Source organism: Mesocricetus auratus, unplaced genomic scaffold (assembly GCF_017639785.1).
Source record: "Mesocricetus auratus isolate SY011 unplaced genomic scaffold, BCM_Maur_2.0 Super-Scaffold_100707, whole genome shotgun sequence".
Lineage (NCBI taxonomy): Eukaryota > Metazoa > Chordata > Mammalia > Rodentia > Cricetidae > Mesocricetus > Mesocricetus auratus.
The window spans coordinates 4,848,853-4,867,572 of NW_024429269.1; the positions used below are offsets into that span (position 1 = coordinate 4,848,853).

Sequence of the window (18,720 nt, forward strand, 5' to 3'; positions counted from 1 at the left end):
GGCTTCCAAGTCCCGAATTCTAACCCCTGTCAATTGTGGAGGGGGAGTGGCCGCCCCCTGGTGCTGTCGTAAGGGTAGCTCCATCCCAGGTATGGGTGTGGGCTCGCCCCAGGCGTCTGGGTGGCGGAGGTGAGGTGGCGGGTGGGCGGGGGGGGGGGGGAAGGGGGGAACAAGGCTCCAAGAGGCCTGGGCGGAGCCAGGGGTGTGGGTGGAGATGGGGATCCTAAGCCGCCAGGCAGGTCCAAGACCCAGAGAGGATAAAGGGCCGAACCAACCGCTGACTCCGCACGTGCAGCTCGGCTCCAGTGTGGCGTTCATAGCATCCAGTCTTCCGTTTCTGCAGGTCAGTGCTGGAGATGGTCCGACGTGTCCCCAGCGGCGCCTGTCCTCGGGGGCTGGACCCCCTATCGGGACGCAGGATGACCAGCGAAGCCCGCTGACGGGGTGGGGGGCCCGGGCTAGTGCTTCGCTGGCCCCGGAGGAGAGAGGCGGGCGCGGGGACTGCTTTCTCCTGTTAAACTTCACAGCAACAGGAGTGGGCACGCGGTTCCCAGAAAACAGGTTTGTCTGGTAATCTGGGATGCTATCTCCGAGAACGATGGGTTAGAAGGCCACCCACACCCTTTCACCAGGGAGCAGATTGAGGCTGTCTGTCCCAGGTTCCTGAGGTGGTTTCCCAAACCCTACAGGTGAAGGGCGGACACTGGTGAGTCGGACCTCCCTCTAAGACCCTTTGTAGCTCACTCTTGAAGCTTTCTTGTTTTCAGGGATCACTATGTAAATTCCAAACTTTTTAAAAAACGACGTGGACCGGGTTAACTTGGACGGAGCGTTTTGCTAGGTGCCTTTCCTAGGTTGTCTGCCTGCTGTAAACCCTCTCAATACGGTGACTCTGTTCGATTTGGGAGAACAAGAATGCAGACCATCCAGGCTGTGTGTGTGTGTGTGTGAGAGAGAGGGGGGGGGGAGTTGAAACGGAGCTGAACTCAGTGGTGGCAAGAAGGTTTGGGACTCACCTCCTTTGGTCATGAATGTCCACCTTACCTTGGACTCTTAATCCTAAAAAATGGGAAAGGGAAAGGACTCCAGCTTCAGGGAGAACTGTAGGGTTAAATATGAATTCTGGAAAGCAGGTGATTCACAAAGCCCAGTAGTTAGGAAGTGCTCAGCTTTTCCATGGACCCTTACTGTTACAATGGTACCTACCCTTACAGCTTAAAGCCCTGACTGCCTTCACTGTTTCTTACCTCTTATGGAAGGCCTGAGATTGTGGTGTGTGTAAATCCAGTGGGAATGAAGGTGTGTGTGTGTAACACAAATAATAATAGACCCAGAGACAGATATTGGGGTTCAAGCTGAAGATCAGAGAAGCAAAGCAGTCAAGCCAGTAGATCTTACCAGCTGAAATGGCAATCCTGTCTCCAGGAATCCTCAGAGGCAAAAGGCTCTGAATTCCTGTCTCCTCCTTGTATTTCTTTCTCTGCCCAGCCATATTCTCCTGTCTCCACCTCCTAGTGCTGGGATTAAAGGCGTGTGCTCACACTTTGTGTGAGCTGTTTCTTTTAGGACTGGATCAATTTCATGTAATCAGTGTGGCCTTGAACTAACAGAGATCCATCTACCTCTTAATCTTGAGTCCTGGGATTAAAGATGTGTATGGCCACTGCCTGATCTCTACAGCTTGAGGCTGGCTTTGTTTTCTGAATCCTCAGGCAAGCTTTAATAAATCATAAATAATATATTACCACAATTCCCCCTTTTTTGTCTAAGAAGAGAGCTACAACTAACATAAGAAAAATTATACACAATAAGTACAATAAGTATGTACAATATATATAGGCAGTAGTTACATTAACAATATCTAGTTCATTTGCATTTGACAAATTCAGAGAAAATACTTCATTATCTATCCTATCTTGGTGAGTGCAAAGTCTTGTACCTAATTTGCTTTTTATTCTAATTTGCATTATCAACTCAAAATTGTCTTTTACTGTCTCTCAACTTTATATATTTTACATTTCTTTAGTGAATTTCTTTTCTGAGTCTGGTAAACAATGAAAACTATAACTATACTATCTAGTCTTCAACTCCCTCAGAGAACTGAGAAGGAAATGATATTAACTAAGTGATCAGGAAGCAAAAGCAAGTGATTTTCAAAAAAATGTGAGAATGACAAAACGGTTGGCTGCCTGGACACTCACCCAAGGTTCCTTTGCTACATTGAGGCATCCATCTTTGGCCTTCAGGCCTAGTGTATCAGGATTTTCTGAAGGGCTGTCCCACCTTGTCTTGGCAAGGTTTTGCAGTCACTCTCTTGCATCCTGTTTGTCTAATTTGGACAACATACTGTCAGCAGTAGAGGCAAGGGCACTTTCTTGCCCCCTGGCTAACTTTTGCCACAAAGAAAGTAAACTCCATATGGAGTTTCTTCAATGCCCATCATGTTCTTTGAAGTAGATTGGTGTTGCTAGGAGCAGACATGACTCATTGTCATAAAAAATAACTATGTTATTAAAACATTTTAAATGCCATATTCTCTAGATCTCTGAAGTGTTTGAAGATGACCTGTGTTTCTAAGATATGTCTCCGTTTGACCTTGAAAACGTACCTAATGTGACTACAAGTTTGATTGTAATAGTTGTCTAATTACTAAACTGTATTTCTTTATTATCCTATATAGTTGATAGTAATAACTTTCAAGGGCTGGAAAATTACTTTACATTGTTAAATGAACTGTATAGGTACAATACCTTGAACAAGATTTAAAAAGTATGTACAGTATGTTTTAATAAAATTAATCTCAAATTTGCATCAATATACAATATTTGTATACAATATACAAATGTCCAATCCATTGTAAAATAGACTAGTAGTTGCTATTTAAAAGTAGATTCAATAATCTACCTTTTTACCTTATCATATCTATATCCTCCCTTCTTTCTTTTCAGAATAGATTCAATAATCTACCCCTTTTATCCTATCATATCTGTATTCCCTTTTTTTCAAAACAAAAACTTTGAACCTAATTCCCTTTGTTCAACTTTCTTCCTGACCATAACCAACATTTTGTAACCAATTCCCCTAAACAATGACAAATATCCATAACCCAAAGAGTGACCAAAAACCACCCACCCTACTTCTTGGGAATGTGGGCAGCATGTTCTTAAAGTTACTTCCTGCTGTCCGGGGGAGACAGCATCTTTTGGGAATCCTGAAAAGAAAGATTTGGGTTAGCTGTCAAGCTGTATCACTTTTGTCCAGTCTAACCAAAATGGGAAAGTGTGGGCTTGTCAAAAGTCCTGGCTAGAATAATTTGTTAGACTAGATCATCTCAGCTAGACATCTCGAAATTATCTGAGCAGTTTGTAGTCCAAGTCGATCTTTAGCTGAAGTTGTTCAGCTTAATGGTGTTATAGTCCTGGTGAAATTGGCACTGTGGGGTTCCATATTCTTTGCTTGTTTTGTTTTTTGAGACATGGTTTCTCTGTTTTAATAGTCCTGGATGTACTGAAACTCACTTTGTAGATCAGGTTGGTGTCAAGCTCATTGAGATCAAACTCATGCATCTGCCTCCCAAGTAGTGGGATTAAAGGTGTGTGTGACCTCCACTGCCCTGCTGGGATTCCATATTCTTTTTGGAGACTTCAGTGATTGAATTAGGTCAGATTACTTATTTTCTTGGTAATTCTTCTTGGTAGTTCTCCCTTCTTCTTTTGGCTGCTCATTTGTCCAAAGATCTTAAATTCCTCAAGATGTTGATTTTTCTTTTCCTGTAAAGACAAAAACAAAACCCTTCCCCAAACCTAACTTTGGGGAGGTTCATAATCTAATCCTTATCAATTTTGATCTATGGTTTCTCCTGAAATTTTGTTTTTTTCTTCTAAAGCTCTTCTATCATCCAGAGTGGTATGGTTTCTTAATGTAGGCACTAGGTTCTTTAGTTGCTCTGGGAAGGAATTTCCTTCAAGGTTATAGGAAATGACTGAACAGAATTTGGCACAGAAGCCTGTGAGAGGCACCTCGAGGCATTTCCCAAAGGCAAAGGATTACCTTGATAATTCCTTGTTGACCTATATTCCTTTGCCCAATGCCTGCCCTTGCCACACCTTCTGCATAATCCAGTAGGGAGGGGCATTCTCTTTGAATTATGTTTATAAAAAGAATTATTTCCAGAAACACTCTGTTTATAATCCCTTTTCAGGTGACCTTGTCTGCCACAATTAAAACATTTGACATTTCAATTTTTTTTTTATCCTCTTGAAATCATCTCTCCTATCCTTGTATGATCATCATGGTCATGAATTTCAATATTAATTGTATTTATGATCCAATCCTCCAAAGGTTCTGATCTTGCTTTTAAAGGCCTAATTATCCTTTGCATTGGTCATTAGTATTTTCAAAAACCATAGTTTCAGTTATTATTTTTCTAGCTTCTGAACCTGTTATCATTCTATTTACTGCTGATGACAGTCTTTGTATGAAATCCCTGAATGCTTCCTTTGGGCCCTGTATAACTTTTGTAAATGATTCAATTTTCTTCCCTGCTTCTCCAATTCTGTCCCAAGCATTCAAAGCTGCTGCATGGCATAAACCCAAGAGGTGATATTCATATAGACATTGCCTTTATAACGTAGCATAATCTCCTTCTCCAAGAATTTTTATCTTGGGAGATATCTATACCTATTTATTTATTTATTTATTTATTTATTTATTTATTTATTTATTTTTGTATTTACGAGACAGGGTTTCTCTGTATTGTTTTCGAGGCTGTCGGTCCAGCCTGGCCTCGAACTCACAGAGGTCCGCCTGCCTCTGCCTCCCGAGCGCTGGGATTAAAGGTGTGCGCCACCACCGCCCGGATTATCTATACCTCTTGATTTAGCCTTTTGTTCAATATTCTTAGCCTCTTCTCTGAACCAGGAAGTCCATTGTAATTGTGGCCCAGGCTCTAGGAGAGCTTTAATCAAATCTATCCAATCCACAGAGATAACCCTATTACAAACAGACCACATGTTTATCGTCTGCTTCACAAATGGTGAACGGATGCCATATGAGACTACAGCTTCCTTGAATTTCCCTAAATCTAACATTGTCACAGGCTTCCAAGTAGTCCTTACAGAATCTCCTTTATTTGGTACTTCCTGTAAGGTTACTGGATATGTTAATGGCGGTTCTCCTAAAGATAGCATCTGAAGTGTTAGCACAGATGGCCAGTGCTTGGCTATTTAGTCTGGGACCTGCTCGTTCCCTCAGATGATGTGTGCACAGGTTGATAGCAACTGTAGTCAAGATTGCAAGCCCTCACCAGATCTGTTTGCTGACTTGTTTTGGTTTGGGTGGTTTTTTTTTTTTTTGCTGTTGTTGTTGTAGTTGTTGTTTGGTGCTTGTTGGTTGTGCATTAACCCCCACTGGAGTGTGGCATTTGATTTCAGCATTACCTCAGGTTAGGCTTTGTGTGAACTTATATCCTTTTGTCCCTGGGCCTGGCTCAAAGCCAGCTTCCTATGGACAAGTCATTGGTTGGGTCTGGTGCATTCCACAATCACTGAAGAAGGCTTTGCTCCCAAACTGGCAACTGTGGTGTGATTTCAGGAGAGCAGCTCTTTCCAGTGGCTGGATGGATGTAAGGTTAGTAACAGACTCTGTCCTTCCTCTCTCCCAGGGTATCAGAAGAGCAGATGCTGGCCCTTGGGATGCTAAAACAGGTGGCCAGTGTGACAGCACAGACCAAAGCCTCCAGCTGCTGGAAGCTTGTCTTGCCCTTGAGGTTTCTAGGCAGTGCCCCTGATCGATTCCCGCAAGATGCCAAATTGCACTCCACCTCGTTCTCCGAAGCAGAGCCTCCACGGGTCTTGATCACAGGTTGGTTTGTTTCCTCCTCGTTTGTGGCATGAGCCTTGCTTTCTCTGAGCTGCTTCTTGTATGTGCTGTGCTATTCGAGCAGGCTTCCGGGAGACCTCTGGAGCTAGGTTTAATGGTCGCACTGTGAAAAGGGTCTCTGAGTGAGGCATGCCATCACAAATAACTTTTCATTGCCATGGCAACACTTTTCTGGCCAGACACAGCTTTTTTTTTTTTAAATCCCTTTAAATTCAAAGGGGTTGTTTTGGGGGCTAAGGAATTTATCAGAAGAATCATTAACACTGTCTCAACAAGGAGACAGAGGCATAGCAGGGGCTCTGAGGAAAGTTCAGGCACAAAGGGCAGAGTGCGAGTCTCTTCCTACAGATTTCAGAGGATGGGAAAGGGCCTATGTCACATCACGTGCCTGATGAGCAGCCAGAAGTACGAACCTGCAGTCCAGGTGTCTCTTATGTGAGGATGAGGAGATCAGGAATCCAGAAAAACAAGTGACCTATCTAATGGTCTTGATAGGGTTCATTTTCTCTGCCATTTAAGAATTAAACGCAGGGCTGGGCGTTGGTGGCACATGCCTTTAATCCAAGCACTTGGGAGGCAGAGGCAGGAGGATCTTGGTGAGTTTGAGACCAGTCTGATCTACAAGAGCTAGTTCCAGGACAGCCTCCAAAAGAATACAGAGAAACCCTGTCTCGAAAAACCACACACACACACACACACACACACACACACACACACACACACACACACACACACACACACAAAGAAAGGCAAGAAAAAGGCAAGAAAATGCTCAAGCTTGACAGTAGCAGAGAAATCTCAAAGAGCTGACAGTTGCAGAAAGGCTTTTCTGAGTGAGGAAACACACATACAGCAGGCACACAGAGAAAAAGACCGACTGCAGTGTCAGGGGTGGAGTGTGGGGAGGACAGAAGAGGAACTTGGGCAGCCAAGCATCTATTCTCTTCTGGAGGGCTGGAGATCTTAAAGGCTCTGAGGAGCTTTCCTTCCCTGGTTTAAGATTGGTCAGTTTGAAGAAAGCCAGGCTGATTGGCCCACAGCTGCTGTGTGTCGTTTCCTGATCCAGACTTGATTCTGCTGAGCCAGTGCATCTTCACTGGCCCTACTGAGGGAAGAAAGAACCCCAAGGCCTTTGTGTTAAGCTTCCAGGCTTTTCTCTGAGGTCAAGAGGGGGAGGAAGAAGTCAGCCATCTTAGAAATTCACCATCTTTGTTACCGGTCATGGTCCCTCTTTCTGTCTGTCTGCCTACCAGGGAGCCCAGTTTCAGAAATTAGCAGTTCAACTAAAATGGAGAAGCATTACAAGATGGTGTGGTTCTGACTGACGTCTTCTATCTTTGGCTTCCCTTATCCATAGCCACAAAACCTTGTTTTTTGAAGGAACCTAGGTATTTGGTGCTAAACAGCTCTCCTGGAACTTGATAACCTATAACTATTATAGGTTAATAGGTCAGGGCAACAAAACTCAATGATAGGGAGGATGCCATTTCTAGAACACATGTTCCTTAGGCACATCTTTCCTTGGCCAGATTCCCCAGCCTATATCCAGAACTGCCTGTCACCAACTGTTACTGAACTGGGAGTTAGATGGGATATAACCAAGCTTCTTGTTGCTGTTGAGCTCTTCCCATCAGATCTACTCTACTCATCGATCCTCCTTCTCCGGAATATGCAGTGCCTGGCCTCACCCCCTTCACCATGCATTCCATGTTGTGACTGACAGAGTGCTTCCCAGCGGCCAGAGACCACCTCTCACTTGATTGACACATTGCATTTCTCCCTCCTCTGTCATGTTTTCACTCCCTTCCTATCTTGTTCTCGTGTGCTTTTCATTCTCTGTCTCCTCTAGAAGCGTCTCTAGGGTTTTACTCCTGTGTTAACTGACAGGAAGTCCCACTGCTGTATCTTCCTGCCACATGAATGTCTCTGGTGAAATCTACAGTGGTCCTCCGAATGTGTTCCTAGCCCCCATAGTTCTGGTTTCCTATCCATGGTGTCTTTAGCCTCCAAGTCAGGAAGGTACCATCATTTCTTTCTTAGTGGCTCCTCTTTGATTCTGTTTTGTTTGTTTGTTTTGTTTTAGAGGTAGGGTCTCTCTACTATGTAGCTCTGGCTGTGTTATAGGCTGGCTTTGAACTCAAGAGATCTACCTACCTCTGCCTCCCAAGTTCTAGGATTAAGGTGTGTACTAACACACTAGCTTGTCCACTGTCCTTTTTCAAATGACTTCTTTCTCTCCCCTCTTTGGAGCTGAGCCCAGCACACGTGTTATTTTTCTTCTTGTGTTCTTGCTTTCCTCTTGATCTTGGACACCCCTTGCCAGAAAGTGCTGCCTGTGAAACTCTCACCTGCATTGATAGCTGGTCCATGATGGACAGTGGCTCTCCTATGTTCTGAGAGCACTGCAGTGCTGAGAGGAGCCTGCAGCGATTGCATTAGCTCAGCCCTGGGCTTTAGCCCACTACAACTGGAGGGGTTTTATCCCACTGTTGTGCTCTGAGAATAGATTTGTACTCAGGTCTCATCTTGTTTTCTTCTTCACCTAGGGGGTCTTGGCCAGCTGGGAGTAGGACTTGCTAGCCTTTTGAGGTAAGAGCTTCAGAATCAGGTTCTTATGGGTGTACAGTGGTCTCTGTCCACATTTGACATCTGTTCTTTTGCTTCTGGACTCTTTCTGCTTCTAAGACATCACATGGAAATAGCTACTTAAAATACATTTCGTTTTGCCTCTTGGTCACAACACCAGCTCTTTGCTCTCAGTCCTAACTTGGGTACAGTGAGACTCATCACCCCAAATGAAGCACTTACCTTCAGTTGTTGGGGAGCAGAGGGCAGGGCCCGGTGCTTATAGGAGTGGAAGGGAATCGTCTGGTGTTGAAGGTAGGAGGGTAAAAGAAGGAGGGAGAAGAGGAAGTGCCAAGGGTATGGAGAGAGCATCGGTGACTGGTGCAGTGGGGGAAGGAGAACCAGGCTGTGGGAAGAAAAGGTCTGAGCTTAGGGAGGCAAAGCTGAGGGGTATGTGACAGCGAGGAAGAAGGTGACGGGAGAAGGCCCAGGAATTGCAGTGCCTATTTGAAATAATCAGTTATCTAAGACTTGTATTCTTGACATTGCTGACTTGTGGGGCCGGGCACTTTCTTTCCCTACAGGAAACGGTTTGGGAAGGACAATGTGATTTTATCAGACATAAAGAAGCCCCCTGCTCATGTCTTCCATAGCGGTAAGATATGGATAGTCCTTGATGTTTCAGTTTTCAAAATGCAGCCACAGAGGCAGCTCAAGGGAGTCCATATGTGAATCAAAGAGGGATTCTGGCAAGGTCCTGGCTTAAAAGTATATTCTCAATGCTGCTCCATTCAAATGACAAAGAACAGGAGTGTTCTGTGGAACCTGAAGTTTTAGAATAATATGTTTTAATATTACTTCAAATAATGTCTTTGGACTAAAAAGTTTGATTCCTATCTTTTGAGTTTTTGGTTATCTGGCTGACTTAAAGAGCCCACAAGCAAAAAGTAAGTTTGATGAGGAAAAAGAGCTTGATGAATATGGAGAAGGGAGTACCCAAGTTTGGTTCCCATCATCCATATCAGGTGGCTCCCAACCACCTGTAACTCTAGCTCTAGACGATTCAAGACTGTGGTCTGGGCTCCAGGTACCTGCTCTCATAAGCAACCCCTCCCATGATTTCCACACCCTCTTCTTCCCCCTGTGGGTATCACACACACACACACACACACACACACACACACACACACACACAGAGAGAGAGAGAGAGAGAGAGAGAGAGAGAGAGAGAGGGAGGGAGGGAGGGAGGGAGGGAGGGAGGGAGGGAGGGAGGGAGGGAGGGAGACAGAGAGAGACAGAGAGAGACAGACAGACAGAGACAGACAGAGAGATACATAACTAACAACAAGCAACAAAGAATTGTGAGAAAGCCAGGTGTGGAAGACGGAGCATGGCTGTTAACGCAGTACTCTGAAGGCTGGGAGAGAAGAACCACAAGGTTCCAGTACAGCTTAGGCCACAGAGCCAGGTTCTGCTCCAAAAGGAAGGTGGGGGAGGGAGGCTAAGAGACAATGAAAATGGGATTTTCTCAAGTCAGTGGCAGGGGACAGGGAATCCGGTTATCTTCGCTGCAGCTGCCCTTCTCACTCTGCTTGCAGGCCCGTTTGTTTACGCTGATATATTGGATGACAAGAAGCTCCATGAGATCGTGGTGAACCACCGTATCAGCTGGCTGTTTCACTACAGTGCTCTGCTAAGTGCTGTTGGAGAAGCAAATGTGGCCTTGGCCAGAGATGTGAACATAACTGGTGAGCAGCTGACTCTGACCTAAAGAGGCCAGTTTTTCCTGCTCTCAGTAATTTGATTTTTTTAATTTTATTTTCAGATTTTCATAATGTCTATCCATTTCAGGACTGCATAACATTCTAGATGTTGCAGCCGAACACAATGTGAGATTGTTTGTGCCCAGCACGATTGGAGCTTTTGGACCTACCTCTCCTCAGAACCCTGCACCTGATCTCTGTATTCAAAGGCCCAGGACCATCTATGGGGTATCCAAGGTCCACGCAGAGCTCATGGGAGAAGTAAGCATTTCTCAGCAAGATTACTAAATGTTCAGGGCTAGATGATTCTATGTGCCCAGTCCCATTTTTTTTCTGCCTCTGAAACTGTATGTGGAAACATTTACACCCCAGAGATGACTGTGGTTGTTTATCAAGTGGCAGGCCCCTTGCAGGCATTGAACAATTCCTTAGCTATAGGTTTCTGCTTTCCCACACCCATGATAGTAATACCCAGTACTTTTGAACACTCCTGGCCTTGAAACTCATCTGTGCCTCCTGCCTAACTCGTTTGTAAGGTTCTCAACTAGAGTTACTGATGGGAGTGCTAAAACTTTTTCTGCATGAGAGAGAGACAGAGACATGGGGGCGGGGGAAGGGAAGGAGAGAATATATGTGGGGCACAAGTGTATGTATTCATGTGTGCAGAGGTCAGAAGTTAGGTGTCTTCCTCAATTCCTCCCCGTCTTAAATTTTGAGACAAGATCTCTTACTGGAACCTGGAACAAGCAGGCGAGGCTTGTGGGCATTAAGCCTTCGGGATTCTGTTTCAGCGTCCTTAGTGATGGATTACAGTGTTATTAAAGAAAAGTGAAAAACTTGGCAATTCTGAAGATCCCATTTTCTTTCTTTTAAACATTGTGTTTGTGTATGTTGCGTGTGTACATGCAGACACGAATATGCCACAGCATGTGTGTGGAGGTCAGGGAACAAGTGTGGAAACTGTTCTCACACCTTATTTTGGTTTTGAGGATTCAACTCAAGTGCCTTTACCCACGGAGCCATCCTGCAGGTCCTAAATGCTTATTCTTTTGAGGAACATTTTAATTTAGCTGCATGTGATATTTTAGGGAAAAGCAATGTCTTTGTTTTATCTGAACTACAGGGTTATTATGGTTTTTAGCCAGCTCTTTCTTTTTCATAGTACTATTATTACCGGTATGGGTTAGATTTCCGGTGCCTGAGATATCCTGGAATCATTTCTGCAGATTCCCAGCCTGGAGGAGGAACAACCGGTAAGTACTATCTCCAGTCTCCTTCACCCTTAAATTCTCTTGCTTAGTTCACAAACTGGCTGCCTTGGTTTCCCTGTATTTCAAGAGAAATTGAAAAGTAGGGAGTTTTTTTTTTTTAATTTTAATCTCGTTGGCCTCCAAAATGCAGTAACTAAAAGAAATTCTTCAGTTACCTGTGTATAACAGTAAATCTTGATATAGCCCATACTATTCTGGTCTTTTGGGGGAGCCTTCCATTTTTAATATCTAAAGAGGTTCTAGATTAAGAGAGATGGCATCTCAGTTCTGAATCTCCTCCCTCCTGCTGCTGCAATGGGCGGGATTCTCTTTCAGACTACGCAGTCCAGATTTTCCAAGCTGCAGTGAAGAACGGCACATTTGAGTGCAACCTCGAGGCCAACACCAGGCTCCCCATGATGTACATCAACGACTGCCTCAGGGCCACCCTGGAAGTCATGGAGGCCCCCGCAGAGCGCCTCTCCATGAGGACCTACAACATCAGTGCCATGAGCTTCACCCCGGAGGAGCTGGCCCAGGCCCTCCGCAAGCATGTGCCTGATTTCCAGATCACGTACTGCGTGGATCCCCTCCGACAGGCCATAGGTATGCCCCCACGCCAATCCGTTCTAGCTTGAAGTCGGATTTGGGAGTCCCCACGCCATCCCCGGGGCGAGGCTTTAAGGCTGAGGAGTTGCAGTGGTCCACCCACAAATGCTCCTGTGTGAGAGACATCTCTTCGGGAGAAAGGTTCCAGCTCAGGAAACAGTCGGGCACCATTTCATTTTTGCACAATTTATTAAAGCAGGGAGAAACAGAAGAAATCAAGGCAGTGTGCAAACAGGCTTCGGCCTTCGTATGGTGTAATTGCCCCATAGAGGACAATACAAGATATGAGATACAAGAATATTCCCTTAAAAAGCTGTGTTAGGTTTTGCGTGGGATGAGGGGGGAGGATTTTTTGAGACAGGATCCTGGAACTCACTCTGTAGACCAGGCTGACCTCAAATTCAGAGTGGCCCTGCCTCTGCCTCCCCAGTCTTGGGATTAAAGGCCAGCGCCACCACCGCCCGGTGCCCCGTGTCTTTTGAAGAGTACTAGTTCTGCTCCTGTCAGAGACCAGGTTTCCTTTTCTGTGCCTTTGTATAAAATCCATCCAGTCATTCACAAATACAGAGCTTGAATAACCAGCGTTCTTTCCCGCGTCTTTCCCCAGCTGAGAGCTGGCCCATGAGCTTAGATGACAGCAACGCCCGTAAAGACTGGGGCTGGAACCACGACTTTGATCTTCCTGAGTTGGTGGCTACAATGATCAACTTCCACGGAGCCAGGACCAGAATCACTCAAGCCAACTGAAAGGGGAGGAGCAGCTCCCCTGTCCTCACAGTGCAAGGGACATGACATTCTCTAAGCTGGAGAACTAATGGGACTGGGTTTTGGCAGCTCCCATGGGGGGGGGGTTCCTTTACTCATTGCCTTTACTGTGTGCCTAACTGCCCAAGCACACATGCCACAGAAATGAAGTCCTAAGTGCTAGTGGCTGGCTATCTCTTGGGATTTGCAACATTTGTATTTAATTAAATTCAATGTAAGCATCACTCCTGAGACTTTCTTGACCAGAGACCAAAGATTACATTTTAAGGATTTTCAAAGATGTTCTTCGTGTTTAGGACTTTCAAACTTCATCAAAAATGATCACTTGCAGCTAACTTTTTACCTAAGATTTATCTGGCCGATTAAAAATATGAAATATGATACAGTTCATAAAGGGCATTTTATTCCATTTAGGGGCTGCTAGAAAGCTTGGTGATGTCTATAGTAACATAACAACACCAGAGAGATTGTTGAAATGCACATTTCTGGGCTTCACCCCCTCAGACTGACCCAGCAACGTGGAGTAAGCTGGCTATGTCCCAACTCTGTAACATAGGTTCCAAGCACAGCATCTAAAGAGTGCAGTCCTGTGACAGCAGGTAACCCACCACCAGAGAGGATGCCCAAACCCTGCTGGCACACCTGGCTACCTCCAGAAATCACCAGCAAGGGGAGCTTCAGTTCCACAGCTATAGTCAATATTAGCTCCACTAATACTATAGGTTAGTGATGATGAATTGTTACAAGTTTACTTTTTTTTTTTTTTTTTTTTTGGTTTTTACGAGACAGGGTTTCTCTGTATTGTTTTGGAGGCTATCCGTCCAACCCGGCCTCAAACTCACGGAGATCCACCTGCCTCTGCCTCCTGAGTGCTGGGATTAAAGGCGTGCGCCACCACCGCCTGGCGACAAGTTTACATTTTGAACTCTTAGGTTGTGTCATGATTTTTTGGAGTCTTACCTGAATTTGAATCTTTTTAACTAGAGCACTTTTAGATGATTGAGTTTCAATAACTACAGTAGTATAGGTTATCTCTCACACACTTAGTATAATTAAGTTTACATTTGTAGATTTTTGTTTCTGAAAATCCTCTCTATAGATTTGTTGAGATATAGTTCATATACCATAAAATTATAATTTGGGATCTGGAGAAACAGCTCAGCAATTAAGAGTACTTGCTGCTCTTGTAGAGGACCTGAGTTCAGTTCCTAGCACCCACATGGTTGCTCACAACCTTCTGCAGCTCCAGTCACGGGGGACCTGACTTCCTTTTCTGACCTGTAAGCAACAGTGCATGCTTACATGTACACAGTGCACACATCTCACGTGTAGGCAACACACTCATACACATAAAAATAAATAAAACTTAAAATTGATATTGTTTCCCAGTATATACGAGTAACAGACTTGAGAGCAATAAAGAAACTACATGTAACTCCCCTCGCTCTGAAGCAACCACCATCATTCTGTGACTCTGGATGGGGGATTCTGAATATCATATACAACTGGAACGTACTCATTATCGAAGGGCCTCAGATTTGTTAACCTGTTAGACAGCGATGTTTCACGATAGCTACTCAAACTTCAAGTTCACACCTGATATTAAAGCTGCCTTTTGAGTCACCTAGCAGATTAAGACCACATTCTCTTGATTGTGTAGGGAAGTGTAAGTCTAAAGTTCATGGCGTGATTTTAAAAATCTGTATGCATGGTGAAACTCAAATAGCACGAGTGGATAAATGCAAAGAAAAGCATGTCTCACACCCTCTACACAGGTAACCATGACATGGTTACATGTGTGTGTGTGTGATGCTGGGGTTGGAACTCAGGGCCTATGCACACCAGGCAAGTGTTCTACCACTAAGCCACATCTTCAGCCACATTTGTTTGTTTAATGGCTCTATACTCCTTCATTGCCTGGCTGTACAGAATTTAACAGGACTTTTGGACTTAACCATCCTTAACTGTCATAAATAGTGCTGTAAGAAAGATTTTTGCAAATACATCTCACTTTCATCGTCTTAAAGGGTCAAAATCTCATTCTGGTACTTTGAAATACACAGTTTTTACATCCAACGATTTTTCTATTTAATCTTGTTTGTTTGGTTGGTTAGTTGGTTGGTTGGTTTTTAGAGACAGAGTTTTTCTGTGTAACAGCCCTAGTTGTCCTGGAACCCACTCTATAGACCATGCTGGCCTTGAACTCAGAGTTCTGCCTGCCTCTGCCTCCCAAGTGCTGGGATTAAAGGTATACTCCACCAGTGCCCATCTCTAACTAACTCTTAAGACTTTTATGGGGTGGTGTCTTTTTTTCCCTACCATAATAAGTGAATAAGAAGAACCTACCTAAAACAAAGTGCTGATACCAAGAGCTTTTTGTGAGTTATTTACCTATATGTCTTTGTGAAAGATCTGCCTGGTACAAGCACACTGTATACATTGCATGTTTCTTTTTCCTTTAAATTTTTTTTTGTTTTATTTGTTTTGTTTTTTGTTTCTTTGTTTTCATTTTTTGTTTTTCAAGACAGGACTTCTCTGTGTAGCCCTGGTTGTCCTGGAACTCCCTCTGTAGACCAGGCTGGCCTCAAAGGCAGAAATCCACCTGCCTCTGCCTCCCAAGTTCTGGGCCTTCTTTTGATTTGGGAGTTTTTGTTCACTTGTTTGTTTATTTATTCTTTTGATACAGGGTTTCTCTGTGTAGCTATGGCTGTTCTGGAACTCCCTCTGTAGACCAGGCTGGCCTTGAACTTAGTATCTGCTTGCCTCTGATTCCTGAATGCTGGAATTAAAGGCTTACTCCTTCTTAAATCACATTCATAGTTCAGAAATTGATTTAGGAGTGAACAAACTATCATTTCTAGTGCCCTTATTTCATTACTAGTAGGGTATAAATTCACGGTTTACATTCTACTGCACATTAACAAAGCAAAGTCATCCTGCCAAAGTTTCTCATTTGAAGCTCAGTGTGGACAGAATAGCAAAGCATTATCAGGATAAGGATAATAAGAACAGCAGAGAGATGCTTCACCGCAAATGCTGTATTGATAACACAAGTAATAGAAGTAATAAGGAAGAGGATGAGAGATCAAAAGGGCAGGAAGATTGCTCCCGACACTACTTTGAAAGTGGGACTTCCATTCATAAATGCACACTCCTTCCTCCAGGAGCCCTTTCCTTTGGCTCCTATCCACAGGCATCTCGGCCATCAAGACCACAGCTGTGGACAGCTCTTGCCTCTCTTGGTCCTTCTCCTGGACAGGGCTTCTCAAATATTATCTGCCACCCACAACTCCTCATTTTGTATGAGCCACGCTATATAGGTATTTGAAATAGTCCTATGTATCAAATGGTTGCTGATAGTACAACATGAAGAAATCTATAAAAATCTTTTATATACATATAATTTTTACTATATAGAAATTGAAGATGAAATCAAATCTGTGCATTAATGAGATGATGGGCTTGTTGATTTTTACATAAAATACTAAATCTTGACTGGATATTTGACACTGGAGGATACAGGGCACCTTCAACACTTTTCAGAGTTTGCAATCATCAATCCTGAGAATTCCTCCCCACATAATTAAGTAGTATAAAATGGCAGGAGTATGGTTAGAATCTGTGATAGTTTGAACGCTTGGTTCCCAGTTGGTGGGGCCATTTGGGAAGATTAGGAGGTGTAGTGAGAGATCTTACTACATACCTGTGGCGCTGATCACGCCCAAACGGCCGTGGTCACAGGTGCCTACATAAGCATGTGGGATTTTGGCCTGGGGTCAGGGACAGGCTTGCTCTGGGTTCCAGTTGGGTCACAGAGGGCAGTTGAGCTTGGAACCTCAAAATACTGACCCTGGGTTATAGGTTTCTCATGTAAGTGATTTCTTCCCAATAAAACTAACCTACAAGCCGGGCGGTGGTGGCACATGCCTTTAATCCCAGCACTCAGGAGGCAGAGGCAGGCGGATCTCTGTGAGTTCGAGGCCGGGCTGGACGGATAGCCTCCAAAACAATACAGAGAAACCCTGTCTCATAAAATAAAAAACAAAATAAAAACCAAAAAACTAACCTACATCATCCCAATCCCATGAATCGTAATTTGTACTACCACAAATCCAAACAGCAGTTTTGAAAAGAAAAATCTCCTAACATGATCCAATCCGAAAATTTTCTAATCTGATACTTAACATACCTAGGCATGATAGCAGTAAGACAGTAAGAAGTTTTGTTTCTTGTAATCAAACCATTATGTTTCTGTAGCAGCAGAAAATCATTGTATGGGCTGACACATGCTGCCACTCCTGAGGTTGGGTAGCCTCAGTCTGAGCCATGTTTCCTGAAGCATTTGCAAGACACCCATGGAGTGATGGCCACATAAGGCAAAGGGCACGTACCCATCTGGAACGGTAGCCACGGTGAAGTTTTGTGAGTGTGGGTGAACTCTGCCAGAAACACCATGAATTCATTCTAAATCTGATTTTGAATTGATTTTTGGTTGTTTCCTGTTCAGAAAACTTTCACCGTTAACAAAATTTTTGAAACTTTCACATTCAGGTTTTGACTCACAGGGTAAGAAGCTGGGGGTGGGGGGCCCATGTTGGGTCCTTGGCACGTCACAATGTAAGGAACCCACAGTAGATTGGTGGCTTTGTAAATGCTGGGTGACCAGGATGTCACTCACATCTTTGAACGTGCTTGTGGAAATCTGGTTATAGAGGTTGGATTTGTGCATATGGGAGAGAAAGAATTCTACTCACTAGTTTGTTATGTATTTTTAAAAAATATTTCTTTTAGTTATTTTTAGTGTGTGTGTGTGTATGTGTGTGTGTGTGTGTGTATGTGTGTGTAACAGTGTCTCACTCTGTAGCTCAGGCTGGCCTTGAACTGGCAGTTGTCTTCCTGCATCTGCTTCCCATGTGCTGAAATTAAAGATGTGAGCCACCACACCTGGTCCCTAGTTTTCTGTTAAGTCATATTGTTATTTGGGGAGGGGAAAAAAAGCTCAAACATTTGCTAAATATTGGCCATATGCTTTGAAGCTGGTTTCTCAGTGTTTACTAACTTCCAGAAATGAACCTCATGCTGGCCTATTTGTTCAATCTTGAAACAGATGGGCAGCTGCTGGGAAGAAAGAAACCCTTTCTAAGAAGCTGAATCTCTCAAAAGCGCTCCCTTTGATGCTGAATTGTGATCATGTGATGGTTCCCATAGTTGTGTAGAAACTTTCAAATATGTCTGTCCCCATAAAGACAGTTCTCACTTCCCTGGGGAGCATCCTATAAGGCAGAAACATTGTGCCTTTGTCTGGATGTTAATGCATTCATACTATTTCTGTTTTTCTGTCACTTTTCCTAGAAAAGCAAGAAAGAATCTAGAACGACCTCATTAACTTTGTGCGGAAGTCACTCCTATCCCTAGGCCTGTCGATGTTAAGCAGTTTTTTTTTTTTTATTGATCTGGAATTCCAGATCAACCATATTTGTGCTGCTGCAGCCAGTTTCTTTTTGCTCTGTCATGTTTGTAAGATCCACTCGCACAGCCGTACAGAGCTGGAGGCTACCCATTTCCAGAACTGCTGTGTATCACAGTGTCTGTGTGATGAAGCAGCACGCTAGAACGTATGGTGGGCATTTAAATCATTTCCTGCTTAGGCGTTCTAGGCGTAGGAAGGCTGCATGCCTTCTTTCTTGTGTCTTGTGAGTGAGGTTGGTTTCCCTTGGGCATTGCCTAGGTCTGTGATCCACTGTGTGGCAGACTGAGTTTAGCTCCACACCTGTTGCCTGTTCCTCACAAGCTGTGTGCACCTGCTCCATGTCCCTACCAACATTTGGTTTTGTTGGGGCTTTTAGTTTGAACCACCTGGTGAGTGGGTGGTCTAGGAGTTCAGTGTG

The 18,720-nt window shown here is 44.1% G+C and overlaps 1 protein-coding gene across 2 annotated transcripts; it reads left to right on the forward strand.

Moving 5' to 3' along the window:
- The first annotated feature begins 222 nt into the window (after positions 1–222).
- LOC101842078 (L-threonine 3-dehydrogenase, mitochondrial) lies at positions 223–13,213 on the forward strand. 2 transcript variants are annotated; one of them, XM_040740716.1, is made up of 9 exons: positions 223–343; positions 5,663–5,862; positions 8,427–8,469; positions 9,030–9,100; positions 10,044–10,193; positions 10,297–10,469; positions 11,371–11,461; positions 11,795–12,064; positions 12,675–13,213. In XM_040740716.1, exons 2-9 carry the CDS (start codon positions 5,679–5,681, stop codon positions 12,812–12,814), a joined length of 1,122 nt encoding a protein of 373 aa, XP_040596650.1. In that variant the 5' UTR covers positions 223–343; positions 5,663–5,678; the 3' UTR covers positions 12,815–13,213. The 2 variants fall into 2 exon arrangements, with proteins under 2 accessions (XP_040596650.1, XP_012972679.1); XM_013117225.3 differs by lacking the exon at positions 223–343 and adding an exon at positions 575–706.
- The last annotated feature ends 5,507 nt before the right edge of the window (positions 13,214–18,720 follow it).

Excerpts from the sequence above, each read along its gene's own strand:
- LOC101842078 (XM_040740716.1), top strand. The coding sequence starts at position 5,679 with ATGCTGGCCCTTGGGATGCTAAAACAGGTGGCCAGTGTGACAGCACAG. Across the intron at positions 5,863-8,426 it reads TCCACGGGTCTTGATCACAG|GGGGTCTTGGCCAGCTGGGA; the intron begins GTTGGTTTGTTT and ends TTCTTCACCTAG. Across the intron at positions 10,470-11,370 it reads ACGCAGAGCTCATGGGAGAA|TACTATTATTACCGGTATGG; the intron begins GTAAGCATTTCT and ends TCTTTTTCATAG.